We start from the raw sequence: 14,994 nt of genomic DNA, 5'->3' as shown, positions 1-14,994 counted from the left end.
AGGTTTTAGCTGATGTTGTACTTCATCAAAGTTGCCCATAAGGTCGCATGCCATACCCAATCAAAAGGCCTTTTTGAAATCTATAAAGACGTGGTATAGATTCTGCTGATGCGGAAGGTATTTCTCGCAAACGAATCTGAGATTGAAGATTTGTTCTGTAGTGCTTCTTCCTGCTCGGAAGCCTGCCTGCTCTTAAGCAATAATTTTCTCTGCTTGATGCTTTAGTCTATTGAGAATTATCTTCAGCATGACTTTGCTCGGGTGACTGATCAGACTGATGGTTCGTTAGTTTTGGCATAGCTGTAGGTTTCTTTTCTTGGGGAGCATTATGATCAAGGATTGAGTCCAGGTGGTGGACCATTCTCCTGCCTGTCAAGTCTTGTTGCAGATTGTTGTCAGGACTATGACTATCTCTTCTTATCCTGCTTGAATGAGCTCTGCTGATATGTTGTCAACGCCAGCTGACTTTCCTTTCTTTAATGACCATACTGTAATTTATACTACTTCACGAATTATCATCAATTTATTCTGCCTGAGGGCAATTTAGCACTGCTGGATCTCCTTGGATCTTATGATTGTACAATTCCGAGCAGTATTCTCTCCATCGCTTGAGGATCTTTTGATCTTCTCTGAGACATTTTCCTGATTTGTCTTGGATGGTGGTCACAGTTTTCCCTTGTTTATGGGTTGTGTGATCTTTCACCAGTTGATATGCCAGTTTGCTATCAGTTCTACTCAGACTGTCTTCGATTTTGCAGCATTGTATTTCTATCCAGGATTCCTTTGCCTTTTTCATGGTTTTCCTGATTATGTTGTTTATCTCTCTGCATTTTCTTGCTCCCTCATGATCTTTTTTCCCCTTTTTCAATTCTCTTCTTTTGTCACATAGTTCAAGGACATATGTTGTGACCTAAGGTTTCTTTGTTCGACGATATTTGCCAATTATCTCGCTAGTTGTGCTAGTCACATCTGTGTTGAATGTGGTTGTTAAGGAATCGAGGTCGGTGTCTTGACTGTCCAGGGTTTTCAAAGGTGCAAATTTACCACCTATCATTGCTTGAAAGGCTTCTACGACTTTTGAATCTTTCAATTTTTCAAGATCAAATCTGATTCTTGGTTGGTTAGGGTTTTTGGTCATTTTCAGATGGAGGCAAAACGTTGTCATTAATAAATCATGGTCACTGCCAATATCTTCTCCTGAAAAACTTCGTGTTGTGGCGACATTCATTCCTGGGCAGAATCGTTTTTTCACCAAGATCCATCTTCTATATCAGAGGTGGGCAAACTTTACAGTGCAAGTGCCGCATACACAAATTTACACCTTGTCGCGGGTCGCATAGTTCATTGTGTTGGCTAGCACAATATTGTACGCAGCAGACCCCCAAAGCCCGAGTCCTTTTTCATTTGTTTCTTCATTGCAGAAGGGTCCACGTGTGCTTTGCCAATTTGTCTGTGAATCAACTCCCACCTTTGCATTCCAGTCTCCTTGTACAAACAGAATGTCCTTTTTGGGCGAGTTGTCAATGACATTTTGCAGTTGGTTGTAAAAAAAAAGTCCAGTTTGTTGTCATCATAGTTAGATGTGGATGCATAGGCCTGTATGATTGTGATTTTGAAGGGAGTCGCCCTCAGGCGGATGGTAATGAGCCTGCTTGAGAATGGGCAGCAACCTTTAATGCTGTTTACAATGTCTTTGTGGACAAGAAATCCAACGCTATAATTGTCTTTGTCCCCTTTTCAGCTGAAGTAGAGCTTATGTCCTTCATCTGTTGTTATTTTGCAAAAGTTTTTTCCAGCGCACTTTGCAGAGACCAGTAATGTTCCAGTTGTATCTCTCCAACTCATCTGTAAGTTCTTTCAACTTTTCCACTGCCCTCAGTGTTCTAACATTCCATATACCGATGATGATGTTGTCTCTGCCACGGATCTTGGTAGTGACATATAGCGCGCGAGTTGATCTGTTGGACTAATAAAATGCCAGCAAAAGAAATGTATTGTTGTATTTGTTCCAGTCACAGTAATAAGTGGATAGATCGGCAAAAGGTGACCTTGCACATATTCACATTGGTCCCGGAAATACGTAAAGCTTTTTTAAAGAAGCGGTGCAAAATAGCGAGACACGCACATTACTAGCTTGTGTGGCATGTTGTACATATGAAATGAAGGTGATGCCGTTATAGCAGATAAGGGCATTTTTTTATATGAGACCTAACCATCCCAAAAGGTATTGATCTCACCATTCCACCCTTTAAAATTAATAAGAAAGTATGCAATCGCGAGGTTCAACAGACTAAAAACATGGATACTCAACGGATACACTATGAAAACGCGCGAGAAGATAAAAAAGTTCAGACTGATGCAGGGTGTGATGCTAATATCCTTGCTCAATCAGTCCTAAAAATATGGAAAATTTGTGCAAGACTTACACCAACCTATAGAGCTTAAAGAATAGTCGAATGTTATAAAATATATAGTACTCCAGTTGTGCCTTTATTATGATCATTAAGATTTTTTGTTAGTATTTTCTTTCTATCTCACTAATGGGTCGAGGTTAGAAATATAAGTGTGCATTCACATACTAGAGAGCTACTAAAATTTAAGTTAAACTTGTTCCGTTACTTTATTTAATTGGAAGGATTATATTATCTTAGGTAATGCAGGTTGCATGCACACTAAAATATTACTATGGGTGCCTTCTTCTTGAACAGTTGATTCACTGGTACTCAGCGGTCAACACCACACACCTTTTACATAGACATCTGACAAACTCACAATGTCCATAATGTATATTTGTATTCATACATATGCTGAAAATTAAATTATATTAAGCATTACATGATTTTGTCTATATTTAAATCACAATTTGTAACATTTAACATATTACTTGCACTAATAAAGTGAAAAAACATTACTCAATCACCATGTGGATACATACAAAAAATTGACGTAGTCGTTGCTGCTAGACTTCTGCTTGTCAATGACATAATAAGCGTTTCATATCCTTGAGTGAATTATATAAACGAAAGAAATTAAAACTGGGTTATACACGTACAGTTACCATCATTTATTTGATATGTGATTTTATTAATGAGTGAGTTGCTGAATTTTCTCGCTTTTTTGATTGAATAAAATGTTCTCATCTATACATTTTATCATTGAGTTAGTTGCTGAATTTTCTCGCTTGTTTGACTGAATAAAATATTATCATCTATACATTTATAACTAGTTCACCTTATCATTTAAACACTCACTGATATACTAGAGGTACTACTAATCCATTTGTATACATTTTATTGAAAACAAAACACTTCAGCAATCCAGTAACGAAAAATATAATTCTGTGTAAAACATGTGCATCTAAGATAGCTAATAGCATTATTCTAGCACACAGGCATTTGTACACATGCACTTGTATATATGTACCATCACAAGCAATGACAGCTTTAGTCCATTGCTCGTTCTGTGTACTTACCGGGAGTTACCAGCATGTAGCGGCCGGTCTAGCCGACAGGGTCGGTAACCGCATTTTCACACTTGTCTGTAAGGGTGATGCTTCCTTGCGCGCATGCGTCAGCAGTGTAAATTTCAGATTAATAAACGATTGATACATAGGTATTATGTTTTGACAGGGATAATGCCAAAGGTGAGTGTTTTGAAATATTTAATGTCATGACTCAGAAGAAGAGGGATTGTACTTAACTGTCCGTTTTGAAATATTTAATGTCATGACTCAGAAGAAGAGGGATTGTACTTAACTGTCCGCATACAAAGGTCAGTCGAAATAAAGTTATTAGTTACTTGCGAGCGGCCCGATAGTCCTCGAGATCAAAACGCTGACGCTTCAGCACAAATCATGCCAAGCACCGTTGGTTTTCGCCACCAGTAATGTCAGAATAAAAGATGGAAAAGAACTTGTTGGTCTATCCGGAGGGTAAATTCACCCCTTCCGTGTCTTTGATCTTGCTGATCGACCGACCAATGGCATTCTCATTGGCACATCGAAAGGGAATGGGAATATTGCAGCGGTATGGAGTTTACAATCCCTATGGTATATACTATGCTTACAGCACACCAGCACATACAAGGTTATGTAATGTCTAAGAAATAGGAATACAAATCTTGTTCAGAGGTACAGCTGAGCATATCTGGGCAGAATGCCTTGATAGTTGTACAAAACACTTGGTCTTGCGTTTGTTTTGGACGGGATATGATTACCAGTTTATGCAAAAGAGCTTTAAAATGCAGTTCGTCATTCTGTACTTTCTTTTTTTTGGCAGGTTTTGTGTTGATGTAGTTAAAAGAAATGGCAAGCGAAGTGAAGGAAGAAAGAAAAGAAGGTACGAATGAGAGAATGGAAGTTATCCACCGCAGTCTGAGCGAAAGCCATATGAAAAAGCTTACAGATGGCCTGGAGAGACTGTATCTGAACAAGGCACACACAGACGTGAAGATCCACGTAGAAGATAAAGTTTTTGAAGGCCATAGATCTGTCCTTTCTGCTGTTTCCCCCTACTTTGATGCGATGTTTTCCTCAGGTATGCGAGAGTGTGAGCGAGGGGAGATAACTTTCAAGGATATGGATTCCAGGATATTTCAGTTGATTCTGGATTTTATGTATACGGGAAAAGACATTGTCAGGGAAGATAACGTGGAGCAATTACTCCATGCTTCAACATTGCTGCAGATTGATACACTCAGAGAAAAGTGTGAAGCGATCCTCCTAGGTCAACTGGATCTGGAGAACTGCGTGGAAATTTGGAAACTTGCCATTTACAATTGCTGCTTTGAGCTCAGGAGCAAAGCTTTCCGAGTGATTCTTGAAAATTTCCTCGAAATTTGTAAGTGTTCGGAGTTTCTGTCCTTGGATTTCAATGAGCTGTTGGAAATCATAAAAGATGATGATCTTAACGCGTCAGATGAGGACAAAGTCAGCAATGCAGTGCTTGAATGGCTTAAATTTGATTCAGAGAAAAGGAAAGCATACGCTGGAAGACTAATAAAACATCTTCGTCTTGGACATATGAGCATGGAGAGGTTGTCATACTTAAAAAGTGCGGTTTCACCGGTAGGGGATGACATCACTGTAAGGGAAGCCGTTAACGAGGCGGAACGTTTTAAATTGTTTACTGGACGACAGCAAGATGCAAATTCTGTTCTCGCATATAGCAGACGGGCTTTTAAAATGGAGGAGGTTTTTGTGATTATTGCGGGAAGTGTAACGATAACGCCGCCATATAAGAGGAGAAAGGATGTGTTTGCGTTCAGCTTTGCTCAACATAAATGGTTTACGCTAGCATCTTTGCCCTATGATCCTGGGATTGAATTTTCAGCATGTGCCCATGGAAACGATATATATGTGACTGGTGGAGGATGTGTTATGAATTCTTGTCTGCATTACCATTCCAACAGAAACAAATGGAAAATTGTAGGGTCTTTGTGTACTGGAAGACGTCGTCACGTGACTGTTGCCTTTACACAGGCTCTGTACGTTCTTGGAGGGTATGATCATTGCTTAGAGGAAGGGAAGCGGATGATTCCCACTGTGGAAAAGTATAACTTGGTAGAAGATAAATGGGAGAAGGTGGGAGTATTGCAGGTTCCTGTCAGCTCTCTCTCTGCTGCAGTGTCTGGGGAAAAGATCATTCTTTTCGGAGGTGAGATGAACCACAGGTGTGACACTAACTTGATCCAGTGTTTTGACACCGTAACAAACACCTGCTGCAAGATTGGAAACCTTCCCATTATTGCCAAGCTCACTAAATCAGTCGTCAGTGGAGGTCGCATCTTCATTGTGTTCTTCAATGGGAGCATCATAGAGTTCCAGGTTGACGGTCCTTGCAAAATGGCTGGAACCATCAAGGACTTCAGAAAAATTCACTACGGAGTAAGTCAGTACCGAGGTGGGGTCTTTGTTTTCGGAGGAGAGAACGAGGATTCCAGTTTGTCAGGAGAAATAATTTCCTACAATATCGGAACCAATTTATGTGAAAAGCTTTCATGTAAAATACCATCAGCCCGAGTAATTGATAGTGCCGTTAAAATCGCAATCCATAGGCGGTTTCTGCAGACGGAAAAGACGGCAGACGACGAAACGTACTCGAGTTCAGAGACAGATTAATGTTGTTGCCTTCACTTAAATACAATACTCGGCTTAGGGAATTAAGTTGTATCTCGCGACAAAATGGCCCATACTGTTTCACATCCAGAACTGTTCGCAAATAAGCAGAAAAACGAACAAAACGATGAATATCGGCTTTACAGAATTGGCTGAAGTTAACTGGATGTCTAGACGTAAACAAAATTATAATTTCTTGTCTCCCAACATACAATATTCGATGTGTCACGTGCCTTCATTATGCATGCTTTATTGCTGGACACTTTGCAATAATTTGAGCGAATCAGTCACCACTTATTTATAGACTTATTACTGAATAAAACTATGTCTGTGTAGTTATAAGACAGGTGAAGAAAGTTCGACGTAATAAAACTCCCCTTCCTTCAGATAGTTTACTGCCAAGGAGGAGGTTCGAATATCTCCCAAAGATGCAGAAATCATGCTTGTGTACTGCGGCCAAACTAAAGTGTCTGCGGTCGTAATAACCTATATTTCTTTTTTTTCCTTCTCGTTGTTAACTCAACTGGCCATAGACCAAAAGAGCTAATGGGTTGATTTGTTGTCCGTCATCTGTCCGTCCGTTATCACAAATTTGTTATCACATCTCTTAAGCTACTTGGAGGATCTCCTTAAAACTTTACACACAAATTCATCCCACTGTCTAGTTAGTCGAGAATGATAATGGTTGCTGTAAGGACATCTAACATGGCCGCTACAGTGGCCATCTCGAAAGTCAAATCTTGTTATTGCTGCTACTCCTGAATGAATAGTCATATCAACATGGTTTTTTCCCTAAAAGTCTTGTTATGATGTTTAATTGGTCTTGCATGAAAATGATGAAGATTTGTCGTCCAGTACGGCCGTCATGGGAGTCGTTTTGAAAATATTGTTATCCCTACTGCTTCTGAATGGATTGTCATACCAACGTGTGCTTTTCACCAAAAGACTTCTTATAATGTCTAGTTGAACATAAATGGAAATGTTGGCATTCTCACATCCAGCATGAACACGACATCGGCCATGTTGAACCTATTATTATTTCTACTAATGCTGAATGGATTGTCATTTCAACACGAGTTTTTCACTAAAGGATTTCGTTTGAATTTTATTTGGCTCTAAGTTAAAATTGTGATGATCTGGCAGCCATCTTGAAAATCTTGTTATCGCTGCTCGTTCTAAATGGATCGTCATACCAGCATTGTGTTTGTCACTAACTTGTCGCAAGTAAAAATGATGGCAATCTGATATTCAGTATGTTCTGATCACAACTGTACTTAAAGAGAACGTCATTGACGTATAGGGTTTCACCAGAACTTTTCTTATGATGCCCAGTTTGTCTCAAATGAAAATGGTGCCAATCTGACTTCTATTATGGTCTCCACGGTAGCCATCTGGAAAATCTTGTTATTGCTACTTCTAAATGGAAAATCATTTCTTGAAAATAGTGTTATATCTACTCTCCAGATGGATGGCTACAACAGCATGTGGTTTTACCATTAAACTTCTTGGGATACCGAGCTGTTCCAAAATGAAAGTGTTCTGTCTGTGTGTGATTAGAATTTGTAACGTAGCTTTTAACAAGCGAGGCAGCTGTTAATACCATTTTATTGTAAGTCTTTGGTATGACTCGGCCGGGGATCAAACCCACGACCTCCCACTTCCGAGGCGGACGCTCTAACCACTAAGCCACCTGAGCGGCCTGAAAATGTTCTATAGTCTGACTCTACATCCCCGTTTGTTTGTACCCCTCTAACGATTTAAAAAAACGAGAACGTTTAATGTGATAAAAAGTGCACAGAACTAAGTCAATTGAAATCATTGATTTATAATTTCGAAACTGACTTTGACCATAATGGCACAAATGCTGGCATCCCCAGCACCATTTCATGCTTAACTGACTTTCCATACTAAAACGGCGCCATATTGCGTACACTATAGGCTAGTTTATTTGCATCAGACAACATAATGACGTAGTTCATCCTGTTCAGCAAATGCTGAATAATTGCGTAAATTACATACCATTGTTAAATCCACACGAAAAGCGTAGTTGTCATTTTCCTTTGCTTGATTCGACATTGTAAATATCGGAAGTAGACGACTTATGTATGTACATCTGTAGTCCTGATACACCCTTTGCTAAAAATGGACTTGTCCAAAAACTGGAAATGGATCCGAGCATGGTCGTCTATTGCACTGAAAACTTCCGTTAAGCATGAAACGCGCGTAAGATGACGGTGTTAGGGCCACTCTACTCAGAGTCAGGTTAGAAACTATAAATCAATGAATGAATTGATTAAGTTCCTTGCACTTTTTATCACATTAAAGGTTTCCGTTATTTAAATCGGTAGGGGAGTACAAACAAACGGGTTTGTATTATCAGACTATTGTCGTACATCCAATATGACTACCATGATGACAGTCGTAAAATCGTGTGGTCACTACATTCATGAAATGGATCATCGTTATGACATGTGATTATCACCAACCTTCTTCTAATTATGTCTACATTGTCCTAAAATGAAAATGGTGCCAGCTGATATCCATTTTGTGTACCACAACAACTAATTTTAAACACTTGTTTCATTTGAAGAATTCCATAGATGGTTTTAACACTCAACAGTTAAAGGGAGAAATGGCCTCATCTTGAATTCTTGGAAATTCTTTTCGCCAAGTAGAACGTTAGTCTCCTCGAGGGACTCTTGTATTTGTATATTTAACTTGTAGGTTCCATTTCGCAAACTTTCATTATTTAAAATAGTACGGTAACTATGATGATTATTATAATATCCCGTTCTCTAATATGATTAAAGAAATTAGGGGCATTTGTTTCGACAGGAAAGAGAAAGGAACTGCAAGAAATAGTCTCACTTGACTAAAGTGATAGGTTTTTAATTGAAAGAAAATGATAAAAACCCAAAGAGATCTATGTCGCATATTCCATTGAAATGTGTTGCATTTCAGCTGTCTATTCGATGCATTGGACCAGTGTCTGCATCATAACATTTCTGTGTGATCGTGTCGTTGGTATTTATTCGTGAAATAGTAAATGACCAGTATTAAAGTTTCTTAGTGCCCAAAAAGGAAGAAAAAAGTATTAAAATTGTGTTGCTGTTGTCGAAACTCAAGGTTCCTATACGTTAACCATATCTACATCATGGCGGATCGAGAAGATATTTTAGTGTTGTTTCCTAGCGACATCTATTGGAGTTCATGCGTTGCCTCTCTTGGTATGTAAGGCAAACTAATCAATAGCGTGTAACAGCGGTGCATTGTACATTGGCTGAAGATAGTGGATGCAAATTACTTCAAAAGGATACTTTATAAATTTAACGTCGATAACATGATACGTACCAAAGAGAAGCCATTACAGGTGTATTTCAGTAAAAGGTATTATTATATACACGACCTGGTAGTGGAAAATTGCTTATTTATGAGTTCATTCGATTTGTATGCTCCCCTTGGCTCGACCAAGTAGGAACAGTGTTCCAATTTGAAAAACTTAAATTTGATTGAATGTGCTGGCTTGCCGCCCCATCCAATGAAATTCACAGACCCCATGCATAATCTCGATCCGCCAAGGTCTAGATAAGGTTAACATATCAGAACCTTGGCTGTCGAAGATGAGCTTAACGAAGCCAAAGTTACTTTACACGAGTATATTTCATTGTTTAGCCAGGCAGATAATAGAAAGCGAATCTGATACAATTAAAGACATATTCGCAACTTAACGAACAAAACATTTTAACTCTAGTCACAGTTTTCAACGTTGTTTGTCAAATATACGGTATGTACTCGCTTATAGGTCGAGTCACACTGCAAAGAACAAAGGCCCTTATCTGCCATATCATAATGCACCTGCAGATCAGAAACTGTGCTGTATTTTCCACTGATTACTCCTGGCAAACTGCAGAGAGCCATATCATTAATAACTTTCCACGATGTAATGTTTCCTGACATCTCCTTACTTATGAAACTGCCACTTCCTTCGTGTGTTCATACGTTGGTTCTTTCGTGAAACCCGCAACATCTTCAACCCTATTTCATCTTCACTTAAGACAGTTGGTATTGGTATGTCAATGCATCTAAATCATACTAGACGTAGGTCGTTCCGACCTAATGTTCAGGTTTGAGTTAATTGTCATAATTTCAGTATTTTGGACCCTATTTCAATACACTCCTAAAATCTTATGCGCAGATGCGTCTCAGGACAGCTAACTCCGTTATACAGAATGTACATCGCTGTGATGTATTTCTCAGATTAAGTGGCTTTTATATTTTCCGCTGCCCATTTGTTACACCCTCATTATTTTCATTCCATGCGTATGTCTTGACAAGGCTAGTAACTCCCATTGTCTCGGCATCAATCGTGCTATTTTCTGTATATAGCGGGGTAGACCAAAATACTCTCCTTCGTGTTTAAGAGTGAACACATGGATTAAGTTTATTTTATGTTGAATTTGTTGTTGTTTTATATTATTTTGTTTTGATCGTTATTTGGGGGGTAGGGTGGGGCATATTTGTTCTTTTCATGTCGTTCTTTATATTGTAAAGAAATATTGACTTTGTGTATTACACAAGGGCGTACACATTCACCACGCTTAATTTTTTTCTTATATTTGTACATATTATTTCATGAATGTGATTTTCCACTTTGCTATTTATACTTACTTATCAGAAGTCATTTAGCTGAAGTTTCACGTAACTTCGAAACTATAGAAAACCTATTTGGTGCAATAATGACAAAAATTTGTTGTTAATCTCTGCTACATTTGATTGAAAAAGGGTGAACACAAGAAATTTTCGAATACAAGTCAAATTGTCACTGAATTCGTAAATGAGCTGTGATTCGTCAATTTTTTGCTTGTGCAGACGATAAAAATTAATGATCGCGTCATCATTTAGTGTCAGCGTTTACTGTTTGTACCTGTACGATGCTCACTGTATGCACCATTTATTGCAAAGAAATCCACCTTCACTGGGATTTTGTCATGCATTATCGAATGATTGTTCATATACCACAGAGAACATGGAATTGTACACCTTTGTCCCGAATAACAACGTGTTTTAGTGTAACTTAATTCTTATTATTTCGGTATATAACGTGCATATATACAGCGATTAATGTTTCGGAGAAATAAAAACAACTTTATTGCTTGACATACAGGATGTATTACTTGACCTTTCTATTAGGCTTTAAGTCTCTTTATATAAATCTGAATGACAGATGATCTTGCTTTAATACTTGTACATAATTAGTAATCAGAGGCGGATGGGTCGACGTTGGGCGAAGTCGGCGACCCACCACCTGCCCCCAGATAATGAGTGCTAAACAACCCGAACTTGACCAAGTTTTCTTCACAGTTACGTTGTTAAAATTATGCCATCGAAACGGTTAAAATGCAGGATCCTCCCGGGGTGGGTATGTGTGTGTCATACTCTGGGCCCCCAAACAGGGCTAGGGGTGGGGTGGGGTGGGATGTCCCATAAACCTCTCGCCTACTTGCTTACACATTCGACATGACTCGAATGATAATCTTCCAGTTGTTCAGCTATTTAAATGAATATCTTGTAGGAAGAAATGAAAATTTTCCTCTAGGAGACTGATTTTTTGTGAGAGTAATTTTATGCAAAAATGACATCGTAACTCGAGATTATTAATCCCAAAGTAACCCCATCCGTTCTGCCTCTTTGAGCGATACATCAGAATGTTGAAATTAATCATTGATGATAGTTCATGGAATCGAACAACGGGAATTTAGAAGAATTAAAGAGCACTATGTCTCTGTTTAACGTATCTGAGGAAGAAAAGAACGATATGCTTGAAATTTTCCAAAATGCCATCCTCGTGTTGGATATGACATAGGCAGCAGGGGAGCAACACTAGTCGGAAGAGACAGGAAACGAAAAAACAAGGTAACTTCCACACACTATCATACTTTAGTCCACTGTGAAAACAAAATATCATACTCGGACAAAGTCCAGCTGTATTTAATTCTTTTCCGACATGCGTTTTCAATTTTCAAGTTTCGTTGCATCTCAACCATACTTCCTCGGGATGGGACGAGGGACAACTTTGTACAGTGATGGACAATAGCTGTTCATTCTTGGTCAAGTGTGCGTGTTTAACTCGGTATTTTGGTTTGTCACCGTGTATAAACCTAGAATCATTGAACTTGATAATGGGAGGGAGCTTGACGAGTACTTCATCCTCCTACTAAAAGTAGATGGTTGTGACCCATACTTAACGCTTTACTGACCTGTATTATATTTTGTCATTTAATTTTTTTCTTCTACAAGCATTGCTCATACCAGAATAATTTCAATTTGTATGAATTGACCGCGTTTTCTACAATTTGATTGGATATAAACGGTCACGTGATAGTGATATGGACTTATTGTATTTAAACATAGATAAATTCTGCTGACTACTTTTGGTTCCATGTTTCCAGGTCACTTGATGTGAAGTTTTATCTATATCAACACATTGCACCCTAATAGGGGTGTGGTGTGACGGGTTGTTATGCCGTCACTTTAGTAGGTGTGTTATGGTTGGGGTGGGGTGCTCCCAGTTTTTAAAAAAAAATTTATTATAGAAATCCCACCCAGGCTCGATTTTGGTTAGAAGCTAAACTAGTGAAAGATAGATGTAAAGCTCCGAGCCCGCAGTCAGCAATACCGACGGTTAAACGATTGAATATACAGAAAAGTGAAAGAAATTCAACGAGTAACAATTTAATAATAATTCAGTAGTCAAGTGCTTCAAATTCCCCAAGTACTCTCCTTCCGCTCGACCCTGTGATAGCCTATTGCATCATTTGATTAGTAGTGTGAGATAGCTTTCCACCTGTCATTGTATTCTACTCATCTGTGTATTATCTCCTATTTCTCCAATTCCTTCTCTTCCTCTCGACTTTCTCCAAATTCCTTCTCCTCCTCGACTTGACTATATTCCTCCTCCTCTAATTCCTCCTCCTCGACTCCTTTTCCTCCTCCTCCTCGACTCTCTCCACCGACTTCGACTGCTCTGCTAGTCTCACTTCCGTCTCCCCTCTCAGAGACTCGGGACTTAGCTGAACCGGAAGTTCTTTCCCCCCAAAACGGCTATTACATTTCTTCGGTCACACATTCATTCACATTGAAATATTCTTGTATGATAAAACAACGTCGTAATCAAAGCACTGTATCAACTGCTTCTCATACATACATCAATAAATTGCGTCACATCAGTATATATTCCTAATCCCACCGTACTAAACAATATCAAAGCAATCAAACGCATTTCTTACGTTATAACTCATGCAAAGTACACAAATATTCAAATATCCATGTTCTGATATATCCATACATCCATATTAACTTATCTTACACACTTCAACCATTTTCCAAATTCACAATTCAAACATGTGTAAAATCTAACATATCACATGAATAAATGCACTAGTTTACTACGAAATAACCTATTAGTGAATTACAAAAATAATTCTGACCACAGTTAACAATCTACATAATTCTCTACATAATACTCAAACTCATTTCTGAAATAAGCATGTAAATTAAACACTACAAAGGTAATTATATGTACTAAATTATCCTAGTAATTAAGTATACATACTAAACATAATTGCATTTATAATGCCGTAATATTATGCAAAAATCGAGCAAATAACTTACTGACCTTTACGAAGCTTTGTCTTTCTTAAGAATCTCCTAAGTTTTACCGCCAAATTACGAGTGGCTTCATCGGAGTAACCCCCGATTGCTCAGCAATCTTCCTAGGCAAATTTCTCGGTTATGAGATACAAATGTTATTAGTTAATTCTTTGTTGTTGTTTATTAAACCTACTATAATGTTCTAAAGATCAACTATTATTAATTATATATGAAAATGTTCAAAGGCCGCCTGCCCCCCGCCCCTCTCTTTTTCTCTCGCTCTCTCGACGATACGGGCTAAAATCCACGAAAATACGAGCGTAGAGGATTTTCGCTTGTGTTATACGACTTTGTCTTTGGGCATATGAATGATGGTAAAAGTTAAGTCAAACCGACGAGAGAGAGAGAAAGAGAGAGAGAGACTTTTATGGGCGGCAGTAATGTTAAAGCAGAATAATTACTTAGATCAACTGTAAATATACTAAAATATTTTAATTACCTCTTGTTGGTCCGTTATTTCGCTTACTTTCTATTCCACACTGATTTTCATGTTTAAATCGTAAGCCTGTTTTAAATTGATTTAATCAATGCGAATAAAAATAGAAACTCAAAAAAGAAAGCAACCAACTTATCAAGATACAAAGGTGATTGTGAATAGCCATAAAAGGCACAGAACCCCCAAAACATACACACGACAAAACGAAAATGTAAAATGATGTCGTTATAATTGAATCGTGTAATCTGATAAATTTGTGACAGATAATGTAAGCATCACGTGTTAATTTTGGCTAGTTATAGGATTAAATATCAATGAAAACATGTAGCGTGTCACAAAGGCATTGCTATTACCAGTCTCAATAAAGTACCATTAATCAAAGATGGGCCTAAATATTTTTCGACGGATTATCAGAGGGGAATAAAAAGAACAGAATAAACTGGCAAAATAAACGTATATAGACGACTATACCCATGCTAACTGCATGCGACAAACATCTTTATGACGTATAATGGAGGCTGCCGTCTTGGTCTGTTTCCAAGAAATACAATCCCGTGGCTGAGAGTTCTATTACACACATATCGGAAATGCCGATAGCTATCAAAGCTTGCGTATAGAAAATGTACTTGTGGTCGGTAATGTTAGCAGCGAACAAAATAACAAAACATGTATAAAATACATACTATTAACCTGTGTCTTTCCTTTCTTTAGATTTCACTTGTTCGTCCTCTGT

The 14,994-nt window shown here is 38.2% G+C and overlaps 1 protein-coding gene across 6 annotated transcripts in view; it reads left to right on the top strand.

The window, feature by feature from the left end:
* LOC149802815 (kelch-like protein 24) overlaps window positions 1-11,272 on the top strand; it is a 52,859-nt gene extending 41,587 nt beyond the window's left edge. For all 6 annotated transcript variants that reach the window (XM_089952260.1, XM_089952263.1, XM_089952257.1 and 3 more), the window contains exon 2: window positions 4,278-11,272. In XM_089952260.1, coding sequence (XP_089808386.1) covers window positions 4,304-6,118 — 1,815 coding nt within the window. In that variant the 5' untranslated portion in view covers window positions 4,278-4,303 and the 3' untranslated portion in view covers window positions 6,119-11,272. The remainder of the gene's footprint in view (window positions 1-4,277) is intronic.
* The last annotated feature ends 3,722 nt before the right edge of the window (window positions 11,273-14,994 follow it).

This window comes from Sinohyriopsis cumingii, chromosome 3, assembly GCF_028554795.1.
Source record: "Sinohyriopsis cumingii isolate HCF-2022 chromosome 3, ASM2855479v2, whole genome shotgun sequence".
In the NCBI taxonomy this organism is placed as follows: domain Eukaryota; kingdom Metazoa; phylum Mollusca; class Bivalvia; order Unionida; family Unionidae; genus Sinohyriopsis; species Sinohyriopsis cumingii.
The sequence above is the reverse complement of the archived record's forward strand: the minus strand, read 5'-3'. Positions and strand labels throughout refer to the sequence as shown.